The 23,599-nt window shown below is 44.2% G+C and overlaps 1 protein-coding gene across 5 annotated transcripts in view; it reads left to right on the forward strand.

Moving 5' to 3' along the window:
* Positions 1–1,065: 1,065 nt before the first annotated feature.
* FAM171A1 (family with sequence similarity 171 member A1) overlaps positions 1,066–23,599 on the forward strand; it is an 89,666-nt gene continuing 67,132 nt past the window's right edge. The window contains exons 1-3 of one of the 5 annotated variants that reach the window (XM_040548111.1): positions 1,066–1,786; positions 12,935–13,046; positions 14,034–14,116. In XM_040548111.1, the coding sequence (XP_040404045.1) occupies positions 14,035–14,116 (82 nt within the window). In that variant the 5' untranslated portion in view covers positions 1,066–1,786; positions 12,935–13,046; position 14,034. Of the gene's footprint in view, positions 1,787–2,009; positions 2,278–4,153; positions 4,532–12,934; positions 13,047–14,019; positions 14,117–23,599 lie in introns of those variants that run through there. The other 4 variants (XM_040548113.1, XM_040548109.1, XM_040548108.1 and 1 more) reach the window with 4 other exon arrangements.

Genomic DNA, 23,599 nt, shown 5'->3' on the forward strand with positions numbered 1-23,599 from the left:
CAAACAGCAATAATTGTCAAAATTTTGTTTGGAGTAGTTATCCGCTGATGCTGCAAGGAGCGTGGTATCTGTTTTCTATGAAAATAATAGAACTATATTCAGGAAAATGCATATTCTTCTTTGTAAGAAATCAGTCTAGCTTTCTTTATGGACAGAGATCTCTTACACGTAACTTTCAAGCTATGACTTTCATCTTATTTATGCTAATTTAAATCCATGGACATCCAAAGAAAGAGAAGTAGGATCTTAAAAAAGATGGTAGACCATGTGCATTTTTTTACCATATGGCCAACATTCTTTCTTTATGAAGGAATGTGTCATAGTAGTGATGGTTGGTGGTTGGACCAGATGATCTTGGAGGTCTTTTCCAACCTTAATGATTCTGTGATTCTATGATAGTAACTAACAGCCTCGAAACCTTCATTCAGTTTCTGTTATAAATTCTCTGGGCTCTTCAGTCCATTTTTGGCTCATTGTAAATGTTCAGACACGACATGAGACAGTATTCAAATCTTTGTTTTAAGATACAGGGATAAGATCAGATCAAATCTTTGTTTTAAGAACAGGAATAAAATCAGATGATCTGTATGTGCTCATTTGGTCTTTTCTTTGAAATGAATAGTCTTTCTGTAACTACTTTTCTCATAGGAATGAGCTTTACAAATACATCCTCCAAACTCTCAATAAAAAAAGAAATAAAAAAATAGCGATGTCTACACCATATTTGTCAAGTCTAAGAAAACATATTTGAACCTCTTAACCATAAAATCAGGGTAAAATACATTATAAGCAATTGGAGTGTCTCCAAAAAGAAAATGGAAAATATTCAAGGATTGCAAAATCAGTTTTATACTTCTGGGATATGAGTTCCATAAAATTCAGTAAAGAAACAACCTGTAGCTTGCGGTAGCTAGTCTGTTTACATACTGAAGTGGTAAACAACTGTATTGCTTCCTATAAATAAATATACAACATTTTTATGGTAGATTTTATTTAAAAATAGAATTATGTTACAAGTAAAACCTGAAGCCATAAGATGCCTCTATGAGGGATTAAACTTTTAGGTATGCAAACTTCAGTCTTACAGGCAAACAGAAGCATAGACAGTGTTTGGGACCAGATCATGGGAAATCCGTGAGCTGGTGGGGCAGAGGCTTTGCTTTGCACAGCTGTGTAAAGACTTGCCATAATAGCTGTCCCTAGCAGCAGTCTCTGCACCGGAGGAAACATGAGCAGTGCCTGTTCTCGCTCCCCTAGGAAGCATAACGCTCAGCAGAGCCAGGAAGGGGAGAAGTGAGCGCTGCGGCATTGTGTTCTGTCTCCTGGAGAAAAAGTACACCGAGAGATGCTCTTATGGATGGCACAAATTAAACCTGAGAGAAACCCTCCTGTGACACCCTGTTAAGCACGGCAGTGACAGCCACCACCGCATCCGCACGGGTTTTGCAAGGCCAAAGCGGGTGCAGAACCGCGACCTCGGCCTTCAGCATCTGCCTTCAACCGCTCGCCCTTCCTTTCTTGCCCCGTTTCCGAAGGCCCTTTCACGAAACGATTCTGTATGCAAAAGCAGCAGATGGATTCTCGGTTGGTCCTTCGATCGCTGCTGTGTTTATTTTCAAAACCGCTTTGGGTCTGCAACAGGCGAGCAGGCCCCTGCGAGCCATCGCGCCCCTCTCCCGCCTCGTCCCCCCCGCCGGGCGAGCGTGGTGCCGGGGAGAGGCCATTTTGCGGCTGCTGAGGGGAGGAAGGGGGGCGGCGGGGCAGGAGGGACGAAGCCCAGGGGCAGGTAAGCGCGGCGGCAGCCGGCGGGGTCCCAGGCGTGCTGCGGCCATGGCACGGCCGGGCAGCGGGGCTCGGCGGACGGGCTCCCACGCCGCCCGGCGACCCCCGGCCGCCCCCCTCGGCGGGGCAGGGCCGGCAGGGAGCGCTGTGCCGCCCCGCAGGCAGCCGCGGCCGCGGAGCCCTCCCCCGTCTCCTCCCCGCCCGGCCCGGGGGGGACGGGGGCAGCGGAGGCCGGGGCGCCGCGGCGGGCGGGGAAAGCAGGAGGGGCAGCGCCCGGCAACATGGAGGGAGGCGCGGAGCGGGCCGGCCCCTGATGCGGCTCTTTCTCCTCCTCCTCCTCCTCCTCCGGGCAGCGGCTCCGGCGGCGGTTCCCTCTCCCTGGCGGCGGCAGGCGGGTGGAGATGAGCAGGTCGGCGGCGCTTCTCCTCTGCCTGCTGGGCTGCAACGTGTGGAAGGCGGTGACCAAAACCTTAGGGGCGCCCGAGGCGGCTCAAGGTCGGTGCGGGGAGAAGGGCGGCGGGACCGGCCCGCTTTGTGCCGCGGGCCCCCCGGGGGAGGGCTGCATCGTGCCGACTTGGGGGGGGCCGGGGAGGAATCGGGGCGGGGGGGCGACGGGAGACCCCTCCCGGGGGCAGCCCCGCGGCGGAGGCGGGTGCGACCCCCGGGGCTGGGGAGCTTTTGTTAGCGGTGGGGGCTGCCGCCGGCCTCATTGTGCGGCCCCCTCGCTCCTTCCCTCCCTCCCTCCCTCCCTCTCTCCCTCCGTGCCGCCGGAGCTGTTGCATTGCGTCCATCTCCCCCGGCAGCCCTCCCGCCGCAGGGCCCGAGGCGGCGGTGAGGGGCGGCGGGGCGGGGGGGGGCCGCCCAAGCCCCTCGCCTCCCTTCCGTGGGGCCGCCGGGCTGCGGGCTCGCCCCCTTCCCCCGGGGCTGGCCGGGCGGCTCGGCCCCGCAGCCCCGGGACGTTTCTGGGCCTCGGCCCGGCCTTTTGTTCGGCGCGGTGGGCTGGGGCAGCCGGGGAAGGCGACTTGATGGCCTGTCACTCGCCAGCACCTCTGGGGTGGGAGCGGGAGCCCCGGTGGGGCAAGACCCCGGCACCCCGGGGTGCCATGGCGGTGCCCCCAGCCCCTGTGGCAATCGCCGTCCTCCTGGGCCCAGCCAGGGGTTGCTCTGCCCCACTCCTCGCAGGTACCTTTGGGCACGGTGTCAAGGTGCACCTGCGCCATAACCCGCACCCCGTGTGGAAACCGGGTGGGTAGGAGATGCTGCTTCGTGCCCCGGTGGCTCCCGGCTTGGTGTGACAGAAGAGCTGCTTCTCTCTGTGCCTGGAAAAGGGCCCTGCAGCAGCGGTGTGCCTACCGGGACCACGGCTGTGTCAGAAAGCAGAAAACCTGGCTACCTGATGGTACAGAACGTGCCAGGTCCTGAATGTGCCGGGAGAAAATGCGTCTCCAGCATCGTCAGTTGCCTCGTAGCTTGCGCTGTCAAGTGGCTACGTGCGCCATCAGGGATGGAAGAGGTCTTACTCCAGCTCAGCCCTTGTGGCTGTGGTCAGTGGCGTTCTTCCCTCTGCGGTGGGATGGAAGTACGCCGCGTGAGAGTGTGCTTGTGTCCCGTTTCCTGTAAGCTTTCCTGTCCTGCCCTTCATTAAGATCCAGTAAGCGATGCTTGCCACAAGAAGAGAAGGAATATGTTCAAAGTAATATTTTTTGACTTCTTTATAGTTGTATTTATGGTATACCAGGTAAGCTCTAGGTAGACTCCTGTTCTCATATAGGGTGTTCAAAAGGTGCTGGTGTCTCGTAGCGAAACATACCACAACTAGGCAATCTGATATTAATGTCACATTCAGTCCTTCTTTTAAGGACAAAACATCAGCAGTTACAAAATAAGAAGTACTAAACTATGATTCAAGTGCCATTAAACTCAGGACTATATTGAGTTTACTGATGGATGAGACGGGAAAAAAAAACCTGTGTTCATCCCTTGGTACTTGGTATCTGAAGTTCTATTGTAATTTCTGTATCATATGAGAAATCTGTCCATATATGCGATCAGAACAGTGAGGTATCAGCAAAATTAATGCTTTTTGACTGCCCTGTTGATCTTATCTTCTACTGTAAGCTCAGTTCAGAGCATCTGGAGAGACTTGTCTCCATAGCTGCTGCATTCCCATCAAAACTGATAGCTGATGATTTAAGTAATAGCAGCTATGTCAGTGAGTTGAGAACATTTGTATCTAGCTGGAATGGTCTAATTTTATCTTCAGTGTAAGAACAGCTGAGCTTTCATAGGTAGCATTATTTCCCAAATTCTTATTGTGAGCTTTGGATGTCTGCATTGGTAAATGGGTATGTAGAGCTGATCTAGTACTGAAGCGTGTTCTGCTGAGCTGTAGTTATTAGTTACCAGCTATTTACTGTGAATCTCTTTAAAAAAAAGCTTGTGATGCAAAATTGTTGTTTGCATACCCGTCAGGTGTGAACATTGGGGGTGGGGATGGGGAAGTGTTTTAGCACCCCGCACGTTCCTTGTTTGTGTGCTGAGCACAGTAAGCGCTAAATGGTTATACAGCTTAAATCAACTGTTTTTTCCCTCTTGCCCTTTAGCACTGTGGTGATAGTTCTAGCTACAGGTGAAGAGAGAGCACCACTGCCAAAGTTTAGGGATGCATGCAGATTCTTTCCTCTGAATGGATGTACCCCCTGTGGCTGGGAAGAGACTAGACTACCATGGGATCCAAATGAAGGTGGAGGTGAGAAAACCAGAGGATGCTATTGTGAAGTAATAGCTTCAACTGCAGTATTTATTATTGGACAGATTACAGGAGGCTATGGTAGAATCCTCCCTGTGGTGGGATAGGTTAGATAAGACATAGTTAAGATTTTCCATTCCTCTGTTAATGTGAATATGTCTCGGACTTGGAGCTATTTGAGCATGGGATACGTAACTGGTGTCCTGGTTCAGGAAGGGAAGATGAGCGAGTCTTTGCATCTAGCATTTCTTTCTCGCAGCTCTTAGCCTCCTGTTCAGACGATTCCAGCCTGAAATTCTGCTCAGGCAGGCTGGTTACATAATCGGTGAATATGGAAAGTACTGGTAATTAAGCTCCGCATTTAGCACCCTATTTAGAAAATTGGATGACTTTGGCAGGCTGTTACCTTATTTGGCTCATTACGCAGATACAGTGTGGCCTCCGAAGGTCACAGAGGTAACCTGTAAGTTTCAGTAAATGGAAGAATTTTAATTTTTTTTTTGGACAGTAGAGTCCATTCAGATGAGTTGTTCATTTTTGTCATTATTGGGACTTAGCACCCCAGCAATGAAGTTGTTAGAATTCCAGGAAAATACATCAAGGATTGATCTGATGTTCTCTCTCTAATTACTCTCAGATGCTTACAACCTGGCCAGTGTTTCAAGTGGGACTAAATTATATTTGATTTTTTTTAAATTTGTTTTATTATTTATTCTGAAACTTAAATTGGTTTGAATGTATGCTGAAATTAATGTATAGGAATTTGAATTAAAAAAACAAACAAGCAAACAAAAATACCCACGACCCCTTAGGCTTGATTTTGACTGTCAGTTGGTGATTCGTCTGGGTACAGACAAAACACTCGATGAGCTCCCTTCATATGAGCAGACCCTTTCAAACTTTGGGAGCCTTGGCAAGGTGGGAGTTTAAGAGTTATGCGAGGAGACAACAGGAACCCAGGCAGAATGCAAGTGAAATCAGTGTAATTTGAGAGGGGTTCAATTTCTTTGTTGGCTTTTAACTTTGCTTTGCAGTAGAAAGTGGTGATGATTCATTCGTAGATGCAAGGGAGGATCTCATAAAAGAACTGCCTGAGTGTTACGTTGTAGTGCAGAAGCCCAGGATGGCTTTCAGCTGATGCAGTGGATGTATGTTTTAATTTATTTCTTCGCTGGTCTTTATATGTTATTAGTTGTTCAAAACTAAGAAGTTTTGAATAATAAAATAACACATTTGAATAATAAATAACAGCCGGTTCAAGGACTTTTCTACTGGTAGACGCATATGCTCAGGCTGTCCCAACTTTGTAACCGCAGGATAAGATCAGGCTCTTTGGTTTTTCTTTTCCTAGTATGATGGTGAATAAAAGTTCAGCTGTCACAACTTAGTCAGAATCCACAATATCTTCTCCTTCTGGGTGCATGGGTGATAGGGAAATTGATGCTTGAGTGCTGCTGCTTGCCTGCGTGCAACCAGCCATTACATTACTTGGCGTTGTGAAAGCTAATTTCACAACCATTTCAGCTGGGCATTTTGCGAAGGTTTCTTCTCTGGATGGTTCAGTAACCGCAGTAAAGAGACCCTCAAGTTCTTGGCTTCTTTTTAAGCCACTTACGCCAAGCTTGCAGTTCTAGCTGTGATGATAGATAAAGTTAAGATGAAGTAAAACTAGTCATCTCTTTCATCTTGCATCGCAGCACCAGCTCTTCTCAATCCGCTATAAATTACTGATGCCCTTCAAATGCAAACATTATTTCATTGAGACCACAAATGGACTCACCAGAGTAGAAACTAAACTGCTCTATAACAGTACAAAAGATGTTTTACTTTAGGAGGAGCAGATTGTTTGCTTAGTACTAGTATTGTAAAATCTTAATGAGGAGGATGTATTTGTTATTTTTATTGGTTATCAGATTAAGAAGAATGCTAGACTTTTTCATGTTTACCTTGAACTCCTAATGCTTGCAGATGGCATGCTGAGAGCTGGGCCAAATGAACGATTACCTTGGTGAGTGCATGGTGTAAAATTGCAGCCTTTCTGGTGAATGTTTGTGTTCACCTTTTTGGCTTGTAACACCTTGCAGTGAGTGGTTCAGCTCACCTTACGTACGGTTACGAGCACACGTGTATGTGCTTGTCGGGGGATGGCGAATTCCCATGCTGGCTTCCCTGTGGCCGCTTGTCTGCTTGTGCCTTGAGACGGTGTTAATCACATGTGTTCCCTAACACACAGGGAAGAACCACCTTCTCTCTTCCTCTCTTGTTTTTTTTTTTGTTGTTGTTTTTGTTTTTAACCTCATACCGACACCTCTGACTGTATGAGACCTGGTTCATGAAAGTTTTAGGGTCGGCTGCTTTCTGTGCCGACTGCTGGCCGAGTGAAGGGTTTCAAATAGCAGTCCCCTCTCTACAGGAGAGGTTTCTCGTAGCAATGAAATTCAATTTTACCATATGCCTGGTACTTTAACAGAAGCCTCGGCGTATGTGTGTGGGGATGGAGGGAGGACTGTGCTTTTAGGTTCAATGGAAAACTTGAGAAATCTTCAGTGATTTTGGTGCATTGAGGGATAGGAGTGTCACTGCCCACTGTTAGTACATACTTCAGATTAGTTCCGTACTCCTGTAAATGAACAATGACTACCAACAGTCGTGGTGCATGAAGAAAAATGAGAGCAAAATGCATGGCAGGGAGTCTTAATGCGTACTTCGGGGGTTAAGGACCATTACCACAAGCTTCTCCTAGTGAATTTGTTTCACAGAATGGTTTGGGTTGGAAGGGACCTTAAAGACCATCCAGTTCTACCCCTCTGCCCCCCCTGCCATGCGGGATAGTGTTCTCTAAGAAGTTATATTTACTCGGGCAAGAGCAAAAGCAAAGATGGAATACGTTATAATGCAAGTAACCATCAGAGGTTTCTTAAAGGCAAAACTAAACTTCATGACAAAGGAATGGGTACGCTTCCTTGTACACAGCGGCCATTAGCAGCTCACCTGGAGGAAATTCACTGCCTGTCCACCAGCAGTTCATCTGACACCATAAAAGCAGCCTCCCCAGGGTGGCGATGCACACGGCAGCTTCTGCTGCTGCGTGGCAGTACGGGTACGTGCCGTACCAGGCAGCTTGGTGCACGGTTTGAAAGGCATTCCTTAGAGCAGTGTTTGAAGTTTGGCTTCTGGGTAGCGGTATGGTTGGAAATGATGCTGCTTTCATGTATTTGAAATTTTTCCAGTACATTTGAGCAATCCAGTTGTCATGTACCTCGAACCCATGAGGTAGGGAGATAGTTATTTCTTCCAGTCAGCCAAAGGCGAATCAAATAGTCTCCAAAACATCTGCAACTTGAAGTGAAAGTGTGCATTTTCAGTACTTCTTTTTCGTGACACTGATCACCTTGTATGGCATTTTTTGTAGGATTAATTTCCCTTTGCACCGGTATGTATCAGTTCCACCTTTGGATATGAAGAAAGGCAGCTTCTGTGAGAGCTGTGCTGTTCGTGTCCTGCCTCTCCCACAGGTCTCGGGGGTTTTACTGTATACCTGTCGGGCAGCACAAGTAAGGAAGACAAGCAGCCTGTGTAAAGAGACTTGTATTTACTAAAACAAATGAGTAATACAAAAATTTTTACATTGATTTACCTGGGGCGGAAGGACATCTTAATTTCTTAGTCCATTCTGACAAGTTTTTGTGAGGGGAAGGAATCCAACCAACCTACCTGTAGCAACACTTTTTAGAACCTGCCATATATACTAAAACATTTTGTTTTAGGAAATACCAAAGAGAGTGCTTTTTTTTTTTTCTTTCCTTTTTTTTTTTTTTTTCCAGAAATTCCAGAAACATTTTCCTGTAAGCTGGTTTACATTAAGTTTTCAGCTAATGTAATATCTGGCTTGTTGTGCAGGGGTAATAAGCATTATACGCATGCTTCTTCTGAGCACCATCTTTAGTTGTATTGGAAACTGGAAAGATATATTTGTTACTACAGAGCCATAAGAATGTGAACATACTGAAATTTGTTCTTGCTTTTAATAAATGCATTGAATCTTTCACTTTAAAATATTAACGCAGAATCCTATCTGACATACGGCAAGTCTGAAACCTTGAAAGCAGTATTTAAGAATATCCAGCACAAGGCTACGTTTTTCATTCCGTGTAAAATGCCAGTGGGTCAAATAATGTGAAATGTTCTGTTTCGGATATACCCATTTTGCTTTTTTGCTTGTTTGAAGAGCAGTGAATTTAGAGATGATCTGAAGGGAAAATTAATTTATGTACAGTATAATCTGTAAATTTGGCTCCCATGCTGACTGCGTGGAGGATTGGGTATATTTAAACAGAGCTGCTGTTAGTGTAAAGTATATAATGTAGAATAGAAGTGGTGAGTGGTCTGTGTGCAGGCAGGGCACAGAAGAACTCTGGAAATCCAACATTGAAGTTATCTTTTAATTGTTCCTGCTCCTAGTTTTTGCAGTTCTACGAGCTGTCACCGTGAGTGAAATCCTGTCTTTATCCCTTATCTGTACACCTCGTACACTGGGCGGTGAAGCAGAAACCTGTCACTGAGAGCAGAAACCTGTACCTGCACCGGTGGAAAACCCTCCTGTGCTGCTTGCTGGTTGTGTGGCAGATAGCGAGGCAAGTAACAGATGAGGGGGACCCAGCATAAATCTTGCTGGACTTGGGGTGACTCCGCAGGGGCCACCCTCAGCCTCCCCGCTCTGTGGGAAGCAGGCTTTGAGGAGCCACAGCGGCAGCAGGGGTGAGCGGGGAGGAAGCAGGGGCGTGGGGGAAGCTGAGGGAAGGAAGTAGCAGCATCCTTTTGGCATGGGGGCAACAACTGAGCCGAATCCAATAAAGTGCAAAATGCTTCCATTTTTTTTCAAGAAATCCCAGCTGCAAAAGTGATGGAGAGCTGTTGTACTGAGTGGTAGATGTGGGTAATATAATAGCAATGCTTCACAGTAAAAGGGAGCTTAATTTAACAGTCAGTAAATGCCAAGGTAAATAAGAGGTAGAGTTATAAGGTAATCCTGCTTTGCTTAAAACAAAAAGGAAACCAAAAAAAAAAAAAAAAAAAGGAGGCGTTTCTTCTTGGAGATGTTTCTAGAGGTGATAGCAATGTTGGGAGCACCTTGTTTCACCCTACATTTGTGATCACCATTACTGAAAACACTGTCTTCTTCCATCCTTTAGAAGCAAGGCTGTATACTAACGTGGCAACAAGTGTTTCTCAAGCGATGTTGTGAGGCTTCCTTGATTTTAAAAAAGAAAAAGAAAAACAAACAAACAAAAAACTGTAAATGATGTGTTTAGGCTGTTGCTGGGAGGAAATAAACGTATTGGCAGTTTTATCTATCCCTCTTGCTCTCCACCTTACGCCTTGGGCAGTCGTGCAAAGCGAAAGGTTGAGATCCAAACATCTCATCTCTCACTCCGTACTTGGTATATGAATGTATGGCTTCGCATGTAACGGACGTGCACTTGTCATGCATCTCGCCTCATTCAGGTGTCTGCAGGTGTCTGCATCTTCGTCTGCAAACATCTGATATATCCAGCTAATGGAGCTGAGCGTCGTCGCTGTTACCAAGAGCGAGCACACTGAGTCAGACGAATCATGCTATAGCATCCACTGGCTGTAGGGATCTCCACTGACTAGCCCAGCAGCCCAGGCACTCGCCAAAAATGCGTTTTGCACTCCCATTTAGTCAGATGAATCCTCCCCTAGGTATCATAACTGGAAGTCTCATCAGGACACTGTTGCCCTGAGCTTAAGAGCTACTGAATGCGTAGCACATAACCGCTGCTGGAGGAATGAATGCACACCCATGGACTACCTGGCTGGGTTATGATGCGTTTCTCAAGGCTCAAACCAGTTGTTGTCTACGGCACTATTTTACATTTCTAAACCATTTGTCTTTGTAGTGTTATGAGTCCAAGTGTTTTCCTCCCAAGGGTAAATAAACAAAAAGAAAGGTTTAGAAACGAGTAAGGAGGCTTGCGGAGTTGTTTGGGCTTGTCTCCGTGTTGGTCTTTTTCCCACAGTTTTAATTAGTTTTGTGTTCCCAAGAGTTGATTTATTCTGGATTAAGCTTTATTGTTACTCTCACCTTTGTCTGTTTTCTCTCTTACTGGCATTTGTGTAGCTGTGTGATAAATCAGATGGAGGAAGTTACCCCACTGAAAACGCTTGTACACACCGCTTCAGTTTTCACCTGGATCACTTCCCAAGTCGGGTTCACGGGGAGTTACGCAGACGCTGCTGCCGGTGTAGAGGAAGGGGCTGAGAGGAGCTGGTAAATGAAAACGGGGACTTCATGGCAACAGTGCCAGTTGATGCAGGATTAAATTGTTAAATTGTAGGGCACAGCTTATAGCAAGTAAGCTGTTTTGTCTCCTTCAAGGAGTAACATCTAACTGTTGAAAATGTTTTACCCCCTCTTTGCTCAAAGAAAAACTGTAAAGGCTTTCTGGATAACCAGTTTGCCCACAGGAGACTGAAAAAACTGCACTAGAGCTCGGAGCAGTGAATATGGCCAGCCCTATGTACTCGCGGATGGTTTGAGATGCTTGCAGCCGCGGCCGTCTCCGTCCGCAGCAGGACAGGTGGTGGTTGTCTCTGCATCTGCTGCTCCGCTTCGTGCCTGGCATGGTCGTTTCAGCAGAGTTTTGTCCACGGCTTAAGCCGATGTGACCCGCAGTATGTAGCGCTCATCAGTTTCCTACCAGTTGTAGAGGAACATGGGTTAGCACCTGAGTTATCTTGGCTCTGCTCTCAGCCCCTCCCTCGCGGCCTGGGAGGAAATGATGCACTTTGGCCAACTGAAATGCGGAAGAAAGGCAGAGCGCAGTCCTCGGTGCTTAACATAGCATCCTGCTAGAGAAATTTTTATCAGCTAACTCCAAGTATGTGATTTGGCGTAATTACTGCCTGGTGCCCGATGGCGTCTGGTCACTCCTCTCACAACTGTCTGTCGGCCAGAGCAATTCCCACTTTCCTCCAGATAATTGCCTTGCTTTCCTTAGTTATTGCATTTCTGCATTGATGTCTCCTCGTTTAGGGTGTCTGCTGAGAGATAAGACGTGAAAACTTCTTATCCTACCCTTCTTCCTTCTGTTCCCGTGTTGGCCCTCTCCTATCTTGAAAGGCTTGGAGGGCTTTTGCCTCGCACCAGCAGGAAGCTCTGCCAGGGAGGGTGCGTGGCGGCTTTTCATTTCTGCTGGAGTCGGACGGGCAGCGCTGGGGAAACAAACGGGTTCGGGAGCTCTGCAGACAGCACCGCTGGGCTGCAAGGGTGAGGCAGACAAGGATGGGAACGCGCTGCTGGGCAGCCCGGCGACAAACTTGCCCAGGCGCCGCGTTGTGTTTGCAGGACAGGTGGCATCGGCTCGCGATGGCAGCGAGAGCTGTTCTCACTGCTTTGCTCTAAATCGTGCTCCTGGCGAGTTCGGAAACCTGCTGAGCAGCACGCTGACCTGGACAAATATTACAGGAGTTTAAAAAGCTACTTGTGGTAATAACGTTGACAGACACTGCGAAGCACAGCAATATACTCGCTCTTTTAGCTTTACTGTTAGTACCCAGAGCATTCTTGCAACTCAGGTTATTTCAGCCTGTGGTGCTGCAGTCAAGGTCCTGGCAAATAACTTAACTGTGAAGCAGTCTCTGGGTTCATGATGTATGATTTACAGGAGCCAGGAACACAGATGGTTGAAACGAGAGCTGTATTTTTGTTGTTATTCAGGCTGTCTGTGTGGGGGAAGTGTTACTTTTTTTTTTTTCTCCCCCCGCTATTAAAACTTTAATATGAAGAAGCTCATTTTCTTCAAAAGTTAAGATTTTCTTTGTTCTTACCGGGATAGTTATTTTCATTCTTTAGCATACTGCTTGTTAAAACTTTTTTTGAGGGAATTATGGCGCTGGACTTAGTCGATGTAAATGTTGTTGTTAGCAGCCGATGTGAAAATTACAAAATACACTTGCTTCAAGCAGTTTGAAGCAGTAGGAGCGAGTGCTTCTAATGGGATGAATTTCAAATTTTCTTATTGCTGCAAGCTATTGGGTTGTAACTGCAGCAGGCTTCAGAATATTAAGCTGGTAAAAGTACTTTTAAATATCAGTTGTTGAAGGAAGAGAACCTTCATGTACTAAAATTCATGCTGAAAACCATTAGCTTTTCCAGACGTTTGATTAGATAAGGACTTCCTTCTTTAGATCAGATATGAATAGCTATCTGCTCTGTGAAGCTTTACCGCAGTGAAAACTGCTTGGCACTCCTTAGCTGTGTTAAAAATCTGACTGGAGATCTTGTTTTAATTAGTAATTTTACCTGTGAGCGTGCAGTTAATCTTTCATTAACATCCTTTTTTTTTCTTTTTTTTTTTAAAGCATGATTTACTGTTGCAGAAAGATAGCTGCATAAGTCAACTAACTTAGCAGACATCTTCAGAGAAAGGATCAAAGCTGTGTCGTGTCACACGTTAACGTTCAGCACAGAAAAATCTTTGGGCTTTCAGAGGTGAGGGGCTAGGTAACAGAGCCAAGCCATTTTTATTTTGATGCTGTTGTAGAAAGGTAATGCTTTTTCCCTTGTGCAAGAAAATACTGTATATGTTCCCTTAATGCATAATTTAAGTGAGCAGCCCAAACTTTCAGAAATTATTCTGTGGTGAAGAAAAATAAAAAAAGAGTAATTGTAAGCTCTCAAGATCAAACTCATAAATAAATGATAGCCCTATAGATTCAGTCAAAGCAGCGGACAATCTGTTTACCATGGGTGATTGCACATAAACAAAGATGCTTTTTAATATCTGGTGCATTCAAGTATTAAAAGCCTTGCATCAGTTAGCCACTCAGAATGATCGAGTATCGTCCTCCCTTGCCCCTAGCCGGCCTGTGTGGTGGGAAATCCCGAAGCTCAAATCAGGCCAAACTCCTTCTCAGGTGACGTTTCTTCAGTTCGTACATGCCCGTGCTTTACAAAATTGTGGTGATTTTAGCTTTTACACGAAGTTACATAATTAACTGGAGGAAGGGTGAATGCGCAGCAGTGTTTCTGCCCACGATGCTAACGTGGGGCAAAAATTTCATTGCTTTTACATTCACTGTTACTTTATGCCATTCTGTCTACTGTTACTCAGATTAGCAGTTAATAAGGATGTGTTCTAAATAATCCATTGTGAAAGAGCTTTGTGGATCTGGGGGCTGACCATAAATAGTACGTGACAACATCAGGTTGCTGGCTGGTCACTGCTTACTGTCTGGTGTGTCTTTTTGACCTTTGTTACTCAAAATGTTGTTAAGTCAGAAGCACTTTGGACAGCCCAAAGGATTTGAAGGAGGTACACATGCTCACCAAAAGGAGTAGCACTTTCTTGTTCAGCTGCATCTCAAAATCGTTCTTATAGCATGTTGAGTGTAAAATAAAAGTTTGTATTAATAAATGGGCCTAACTTTGAAATAGAAGTAACACCTGTTGCTTCAAGAGCTTACTCTCTATCCACAGGATGGAGAAGATGCTTCTCTTGTGCAGAAGATCAGTTGAGGAGTACAGAGAAAGCACAGTGATGGAGATGGCACATTGTCCAGGTGAGGGCTCAGAAGTAAACCCAGGCCATAGAAGAGTGGAGGGTTTAATTCCCGCTGTTTTTACTTTAGTGTTTAGGGACTGTTTAAGGAATTTACATTCAGTCGTGGCAGTTACTGCAGGACCCTCATGAAACTATTTTCAGGTTTCGTCACCTTTTTCTTGCCATTCCATGCTTTTCTTTGTCACGCTTGCATGAGTGTAAGGAGAAATGCCAAAGGTGGGGCGCAGCCAGGGAGCTGCCTGGCCGTGGGCAATGAAGCTGTGCTTCCCCTGCCTGGGCTGGCGTTCAGCACGTGTGGGAGGCAGACAGCAGCCACCTCGGTGACCATTGCTGCTATCCTGATGTTCAAATTTGAGGTGGTTTTTTGTAAGTAGACACACAGTCACTTGTCCCCAGAATGGATGACAGTCTTGGTTTCTGAATCTGTCTAATTAGGGTGAGAAAAAAATAGCATAAAGATGATAAGGTGGGCATATAAAACTTTCAGTGTAGGAAGCGAAATTTGAATGTGTTCCAGCTACAAGTACTAAAAACCTTCTACCTTTTCCTCTTACTCTTTCCCTTAACCCCTCCCTATTGAGTTGAGCTAAATTGTAAACCTAATTTCAGTCTACCAGAAGACAACCTACATTTCCAAAAGTAGTCATGTAAACAAATCTGTATTTCAAACATAACTTGCAAACTTGATGTTGTTAGTAACATCAGTCTCATTTCATATTCTTAAGCACCAGGGGAACAAAACACCTTGAATCCAAGGTGCTGTTGAAAAGTCAGTGATTGTTTGTAGTTACAGTAAAGAAAATATTGTAAGAAGCAATTATTTTATCTCAGAGTGAGGCAGTGCAAATAAACGTTGATTTCAGAAAAGTATGCCGGTAACTAATTGATCTTGTACATAATGCTGTCTGTGGTCCTAGTATAATATTTGGTTTAGGTTTCTTTAGTTTAAACCCAGACTGATGGCTTCAGATATGATTTTATGAGGTAGCCGTATATTGTGTTAACAGGGCCTTTTTGCCCAAGGGGCAAATAAACTGCTGTATGCTTTATACCACGTTAAACAGAACAGCGGAGAAGAAAAGAACTTAATGATTAAGTCCATCGATCCTTTTCTCTATCATGAATTATTCAGGCACTGGTGTGATTGATTGTTGTTAGGTTTTACTGTTTTTTAAGCGCTGTAGAGAAGAGATGTAGTATATAAACATAATTAGGTGTTATCTTCATGCCTTAAGTTATCTTGATTTGTATTAGTTACCAGATTTCTGAGACAGAAATAGTGAATCATGATGGACAGTTTTCCTGCATGGCCCTGGGAAAGTATGGATTTTGTGTTTGCCCAAATCCTTCCATCTTCTCACTTCTTCTAGAAGAGTGGGATGGATACAGTTGCGGATTGGAGACCTCGGCGTTTGTGCATACACGTGCAGACGTGCGCACATGCTTGTCGTGTGAGGCCATATGGTATGAATCAAGCCTTACCTCACGGCAGTAAAAATGTAATGCGTTTTCCACCATTTTCAGCTATGTGTTCATGGTAGGGTATTCTGTGCTTTGAACGACTTAAGCGATTGTCTTTTGTAAATGGTCATTGTTCTATGGAATTAATGTGTTATCCAGGATACTTGGCTTAAATTTTGTCCTTGGATCGCTGTGGCTATTTTAATAACGCCAGGAGTTGTCGTCTTTCCTTTTCTGCTCCCTTGCTTTATTCAAAGCAGCTTTGGCTTGCAAATGTATACAGATGTGTTTGTGCTCTCTTGTTCATAGCAATAGATTTGAAATAAATCCTTGCTAGCATATACAAGGCATGTGAATAATTGTGTGTATGAGTATGTGGGCTTCCACGTTTAAGCATTTTAAACAATCAGTTGAGGCCTCTAATTAAGCATTACTGGCTTCTTGTCTTCTCTTCCTGCAATTTTCATGGTATTTGCATACTGTTATCAGGTCTTACAAATTTCCAACTTTCACAGGAACAGTGGATTTTAATGTTAGACTTCTACTGTCTAATAATAGTTTTGTTTTTTTTTAAGGCTTTAATCTTTATATAAGTCTGTATCACTTAGAATTTTTTCTCTCCATCTAGTAACTCGAGAGAATTCATCCTTTACTCCGCAATAGTGCCTTCATAAATAATCCCTTCTAAAAACACAAATATGCTTACCACTAAAAAGAGACCTGACCTACTTTGTGTCTTTCTATCTGTATTAAGATAACCAGGAGTCAAGAGGTAGGTACGATGCATCTGATTCAAGATGTCAGTTTGTAGGGTATTTGCCCAGAACCAAAGAATTTTGTGTATTTCTGTTTCCTGTTCCAAACTCAGCAGTGCTTTGTGCTAGATACCATGTGGTTTAGTATTGATGTATTGTCACCAAAGGAAAAGAAATCCTGTTTCCAAGATTATATGGCCCTGATGTAAGGCAAGATGCTCAGTTAAAGTCACCATACCATCTAATGAGAGAATGGGAATTTTGTGGATATCTTTAATATCCGTGGTGAGAGGGACAGATCTCTTCCATTGATCTCTTCGTGCAGTTTGTAAATGCTCTGATCCATCTCTTCTGAACATGCCTGCGATGGCTGAATCTTCCGCCACTGTCTTTTTGACTTCTGGTGCTGGCAACTGTGTAGAAATCGGACTTTGGGGAAAAAACTCCAGCTGGAAATTGTCCACCCTCGTGGTGATTCTGGAGATATTTTATGCTCTGTCAGATTCACTTGAACTCATCTCTGACTGAAATGCTCTCGTCCATGTGTGTTGTTCTGCTCCCAGGTTCTCAGTCCCCACGTGAAGTGGCCGAGAAGGCTGGATGTTGTTGCTCAGTGGGTCCTGCGGAGAGATGTGGACGTGTGGGTGGAATAAGGACATAGATGGCCTTTCCTGGCACACGGGGATGCGCGCAGATGGGACTGCAGCTACAGCAGCGTGTTCCTATTCCTGTTCAGGGGAAGCTTGGTTATCTTGACAGCCTGTCAGTATCTGATGGCTACTAACTGTTGTGGCTTTGGCCAGCGCTTTGTCGTCGTCTTCGACACGCTGCAGCCAAGCCCAGCAGCTCAGTGGTGTGGGCTTTCTGCCAGCTCAGGATCCTAAGCTGCAGCTTCTCGCCATGGGCTGGTGTGGCAGGGCACGCAGCCGCAAGCGGGCTGTGCTGCTGCTCCTTCGCACTCACCACAACCCCGTTGCATTTTTTTTTTTTTTTTCCTGAGTAACTCTGCATCCGGATTGTGTGGAGCTATGCGATAATTACAAGAACAGAGCGATTCTTCCGAGGATTCTTTGAACTCATTTGGGGAAATTAAAAATAAAATCAAATAAAATCATCCCATTGGCTTCTGTTCAGAAGAATGGTGGCTGCTGTGCAGTTGTTTTTGCCGTGCTGCGTGAGCTCAGAACAAATGTCTCATTGTTCTGATCTCTGCTTGCGGGAGGCAGATGCTGGCCTTGCGCTACCTACCGCCACTCCAACTTCTTGGGTCTTACGTTGTCTGTAAATAGCTGCAGTGCATCAGGGCCCCGGCTTGTGACCAGGGTTCTCCTGGTCTGTAACCTGTCAGGTTGCTGCATTTGTTCTCCTCTTTCCACTGCACAGGGAGCTGAGCAGCACAAGTTGTGCTTTGTGATCCTTCACGCTGCAAGCTGTGTGGTAGGGAAGAGCAAGTAAGGTAAAAACGCAGGATAAGTTCGTATGAAAATGTGAGTAGTTGAAAGAGGTGAACAAAATAGCAGAGGATACTTGAAAGGTACCCATGTGGGTCTTGCTGGTTTTGGGTGCTTGTTCTAAACCAGAAAGAGATGAGTTTGCCCATCCTTACTTGCCAAAGACACGTGCTCAGGAGTGCTGCAGAGGTACTACCCTGCGGTAGCGGGTAGGAGCCCGAGGGTAGTTCGCTGTCCATTCGTTCTTGCTGATAGCTTGGGTTTGATGGAAGTGCGTGCTTTTAGAGGTAGCAAAGGTAGTGTGCAAAGTTATGAAATGATGGGATAGCAATTTACCTATCTTTAAGTGTCAGCTTCTCTTTGGCACAGGGATTCTCCGCTCCAAGGTGTGTTGAGTTGTCTAGATCCAGGGGCTTGATGTAGCAATATGCAACATTCGTGTGATGAAATGGCATTTCTACCTAGTTTTGGAAAAGAGGCTCTAATAGGAAAAGCAGATTTTTTTTTAAGAATTATAAACAAGTGTTTCTCTTTCTTATGCTAGTTTGCAAACGATTCTGTCATAGGTATTCTCTTCAAACAGTCTCTGCTGTGTGCTGCATGGCCTGCAGTTGTTGTAATGCTGACATTGTCTGGTGAGTTTTCTTCATGCTCTGATTTTACTGTGGCTGGACTTTAGTACCACACATTGGTCTTTACTTTCTGAGCAACTTTAACAGAAAACTGGTGTGTCTTGTACTTGAATGCCTGCTCTTAAATAGCTTCTTTTTTATAAGAGCACTGAAGGTTTTATACTCATCTGTCCCTTTCACTTTAGTGTGTCGTTAGGCTCTGTCCTTGTCCCTCCTCTCTGCATATTTGCTCCCTCTAGGAAATCATACTGCTCTGCTCACCCATTTACATCACTTCAATATAGGTCATGTCCGCTTCCACACACTCTCTTAGTTTTGATTTCTCTGTCTGTTCGGCCTCAGTCAGCTCCTGGCTATACCATACTTTATTACAATTGACAGATTCAGAGGCAGAGGTCCGCTGATATATCATATCTCTGTTCTACTCACGGCAGATGATCGTGCTGTGACATTCCTCTGCTTGGGTGCTTTAAAAAAAAAAAAGTTGCAGGATGGAGGAGCTGACATGCTCTGCAAATTATAAAACCCAAAGGAGTTTAAAATAACAGCTGCCAAACAGCTTTAACTCTTTACTTTCTGTCTTTTTTTTATATCGAGTGACAAATAAAGTTAATATGATAAGAAGAAAAACTTTGGACTACATCGTGAACTGATGAGAATCAGATGCTAAGTTTTTATTGTGTGATTGTTTAAAAAGTTAACATGATAGCAAGGGTGTTAATCTAGCAAATGTCTTCTGTTCCTGTTTTAAACCCAGCATGAACAGACATGGATGTTTTTAATAACAAGACAGATATTTAATTCCAAGAAATATACAGGTCGTATGCCAGAACAAATGCAATTTGTGATTTCTGGTTAATTTTTTTATTATTATTATTTTAGAATCATTTCCTCAGGGACCATTTGTAGTCTTTGGAGCACTTCATAACTTTCAGTAATAGTCTCAAGATTTTGTGTATTGCATAAACTTTAGATTTCCTTGCTAGTAATCTGTGTTTATTTGACTTTCTGAAAGCTGTTATAGGCACCAGCAATAGGCTGTACTTGATTTTTGGATTACTGTTGTGTTTTTCCTTCTCTTTTTTTCTCCTCCCACTTTGTTTTAATAGCGTGGACTACCTTGTCTTCTTTGCTTTCAACCTGGAGCAGGGTGATTGTTAACTGCAGAATATGGAAAGCAGATATTTGCTAGCTGATTTCTCCTTTTTGGTGTTGGTGCTTGCATGAAGAACAGAATTTGGAACTAGGTGAAACTCCTCAGCATTACGTTGTGGATCATACCATATGTCCCTTCTGCCATCGGATCTGGGAACTTGTCACTGCAGAAGTTACGGGTGGCGTGCATGATGTGACCATGGCTTGCTTTGTAGACAGGGAGAAGTAATGACACGCAGCAATGTGTCAAGCTATATGCTTGATATAAGTATGTTTGGAGTGCAGTTTTGAATATGGATCCCAAGCCCAGTGGAAGTGTAGGAGTGTGGGACTGGAACCAACTGGATTGTTACCCTACAGCAGGTGCCACGTGAGCTCTTTTGGAATCTGATTGACCTCGTCTTAAAACTGAATTCTGCTCGATTCCACAATATGTGTATCGGAAGATGTTTCAGAGCATGTCACCGTTAGTAATACTGTACTGTCCTGTACAAATGCAGCAATACTTTTTGTCTGTAACAGCAACTAAAATAGTTAGGTCAGAGCTTGAGTGGCTGAATTGTTTGGGTCAGTGAAACTAGCACTTGTATAAATGCCCTCACGGGGAAAAAAAATCATAGTAATAATGAAACGGAAGTGCTTTATTAACCAAAGATTGGACACGCAGGGTCACTGCCAAAAAAGATGCAGAAAACACTTACCAGTACAGAGCCGCAAGTGCTTGGAAAAGAAAGAGTTTAATTCCAGTTGGTAATTCAGGAGAACTTAAGTAACTGAACTGTAATGTTAAGCTAGCATAAACCTGGTAATACCTCCTGCTTTCCTTCTCTAGTCTTATTCAAACGAATGGGGCTTGCACAAATCATTTTTTTCTCCATGTCTCAGACAAAGTTGGCTTTCCAACTTGTACATACCTCAGTGCAATTTCTCTGGCTTGAATTTAGTTAGTATCAAGACAAGTTGAAGGGGGGGGGGAAGTTAGTCTATGTCCATCAGCTTGAGGAAAGGAAGACATTCAAGTTGTGAGGGGCAAGGAAGACAATGAGACAATGATTGAGGTTGGAGGGGACCTGTGAAGGTCATCTTGTCCAATGCTCCTCCTCAAGAAGGGCCACCAGGACCATGTCCACGCTGCTTTTGAATATCTCCCGCAATGGAGACTGCACAGCCTCTCTGTGCAACTTGTGCCAGTGCTCCATTATCATCGCTATGTAGTTCGTAGTTCATCGGGAACTTCCACTGCTTCAGTTTGTGCCCATTGCCTCTTGTCCTGTCACTAGGCACCACTGAGAATAGCCTGGCTCTGTCTTCTTTAAGAGGAAGAAGAATGTGAGGAAAAACTGACGTGTAATAGCATAATTATGCCACATTCAAAGCAGCTTTTTCCTAGTTGAACTTAGCTGGAAGGTGCTGCTACTGATAAGACCAGAAAGGGTAGAAAGAATTTTGTATTTGAAAAATTATCAAGCTTTTACTAATTATTCATCCAGTAAAAGATATCTTTCTTGGAATCATGCCTTGCTTGTTTCCTCAAGGTTATTAATTCCATACTGGGGCTAAGATATTGCCAGAAGTCTGCCAGGTTATTTTGAGTGGAGTTTTACTGCTTTGATAGCACTTGTTAAAACATGAATGGTAAAGATACAAGGTGGGCTGCTAGGAATTTTGGGTGTTTAATAGTTACTTATGATCTAAAACATTTGATGAGCAATGTTTTAACATTGCCTCTGTCTATCCATAACTGACTGTGTAGAATTTAAAATACAGTAAACTGTGGTAGTACTGTGCTTCTAAGTTTGTAGTGTCATGTACGTTAACATCTATACCTTACTTGATAAGCAGCTTTATAACATACCCCTTATACTGTTTCTTCCTCACAGTTAAGGTGTGATCATATTGTCCTTCCAGATCTAGAAAGATCAGCTTAGGATCTTACAGCATTTACTGGTTGCTGTTACACTGTCCAGATAACTTAATATTTTTTCCCCTTACCAAAAACCTGTAAGCATCACTGGCAAAATCAGCAGATGGAGACTCAGTCTACACTGATGTAGATCACATGTGCTCAAGTAACGCACTGCAGTTCTTCAGCCGGAAGAGCAATAATACTCAGGTGAGGGATGGAGCAAGGTAGCACGGGTATGAGTATGCTAAGCTGCTATTGATCCTTGTGATTATACAGTTTCATACACCTGCACTTCTGCATCCATGACAAGTAGCTGTATCAACAGTATTTTGTCCTGTTCAAAAGGCTGCCTTACTCTTTTGGATAATAGGAAGTGGATCTTATTTGCCTGTACAGAAAAGGTTGCTGTTGCTTGCCTGAGGTCAGAGCTTCCCGAAGCCATGTGTGGCTGTGTTTATTCTCTTCAGGTCTGTTTGTGCCACCTGGCACAGCTCCATCGCATTCAATTTTTTTTCTCTTTTCCCAGAAAGGAGGAAACAGGCGCTTCAGGCCCTGAATAATCATCTAAACATCAACGTGTGATGACTGGAGATAATAAATGAATTATTAAACTTTTTATTTCTTGTTTCTGTTGTTTGTTGATACCTAGTTTTTGAACTGCAGATGACCTTACTCAATCACACGTCAATCATTTTATATGGTAGATTGTATCAGCATCTTAGAGATGTCATTGCATGATTTTTGACTCTCAGCTTTCTGTTACCTAATGCGGCATCCCAGTACTTACAAAAAAATAGTTCTCTATCCTTTAACCAAAAAAAAAAGAGGGGGGGGAGGACAGGGGAACATTGGGGATAGAAGAAAAAAGTCTTAAATTTTCCTATATGGGCTGGTTTTCTGTATCTTGCCTAACCACAGGTTACTCCCATTTGACCTGCAGCCCCTCTTGAAGAGTTCTGGAAGTGTTCTGGATAAGGGCAGGTGCTCGAGCACCTGGGCACGGTAAGAGTTGTTGTCACTGCCTCCAGGCAAGAGGAGGCGACAGAGGTGGAAATTCCCGTCTTGGGTACACATCAGGGAATTGGGCACTTCTGCAGCCCTTTGCTGGGCTCTGTCCAGCATGTCCGTGTCTCTCTTGCACCTGGGGGCCCAGCACCAGACACAGTTCTCCAGATGCAGCCTCACCATTGCTGAGTAGAGCAGTTGGATCACCTTTCTGGACCTGCTGGCAATAGTTTACCTAAAGCAGCCAAGAATACTGTTGGCCTTCTTAGTGGCCAGGGCACAATTCCATCGGTCTGGAGCATTTATGGCTCTAATACTGTAATTTAATTTTCACAGATAGGAAGCTCATTCTCACAGGAACTTTCTTAAGCTTTTTTATCCAGAGATAACAAGGTATTCTTCTGCTTACCTTACTGCCCTTCTGTGGGTTTAACTGTTTGTAGAAACAGCACTGCTTTTTTTTGTGAGGTTGGAATTACCTTATCACAGTTCATTGCCTGAAGAGTATGTGCTTACTCTATGTTGTTGCTTTGTTAATGACTGCCATAAAATGAACCTAACACTATTAATATTAAACGGCATAAATGTATCCAGTCGTAGTCCTGTCATTCATTTAATATATACATTAATGGCCTTGAAATAAGTGGCTTCACGGTGCAGTAACCCACTAGTGTGAATAAGCATCATATCTGTCAGGATTGCTAGCAGAGTCTGAATCTTAAATTTTTACTTGTGATCTTCTGACTCTTACAACTTGATAAAGGCTTTAACATGTCTGCAGATTGCACTTGTCTTTAGGCTTCCAGAACCAGTGCCTCTTTTTTTTTTTTTTTTTGGTAGGGAAAAAGCCTATCCTTTTATACTTCTTTTGCCATTTTATTTGTTAGAGTCAGAAAATGTCTGTGACAATGAACATTTATGACTGTTTCCAGCTGTTTTCTACAAAGCTGAAATCCTGACGGATTGACTCGTGTAAAAGCTATTTTGGATCTTTCTCTGTAACATGTTACCATTGCGCATAAACTTAATACGAACAGCACTATTATCCCATTCAATATTAATCTTGTAAAGACTAAACCTTACAGTACCTGTAGTAACAAAGCTGTTAGTAAGGTT

Source organism: Cygnus olor, chromosome 2 (assembly GCF_009769625.2).
Source record: "Cygnus olor isolate bCygOlo1 chromosome 2, bCygOlo1.pri.v2, whole genome shotgun sequence".
NCBI classification, from domain to species: domain Eukaryota; kingdom Metazoa; phylum Chordata; class Aves; order Anseriformes; family Anatidae; genus Cygnus; species Cygnus olor.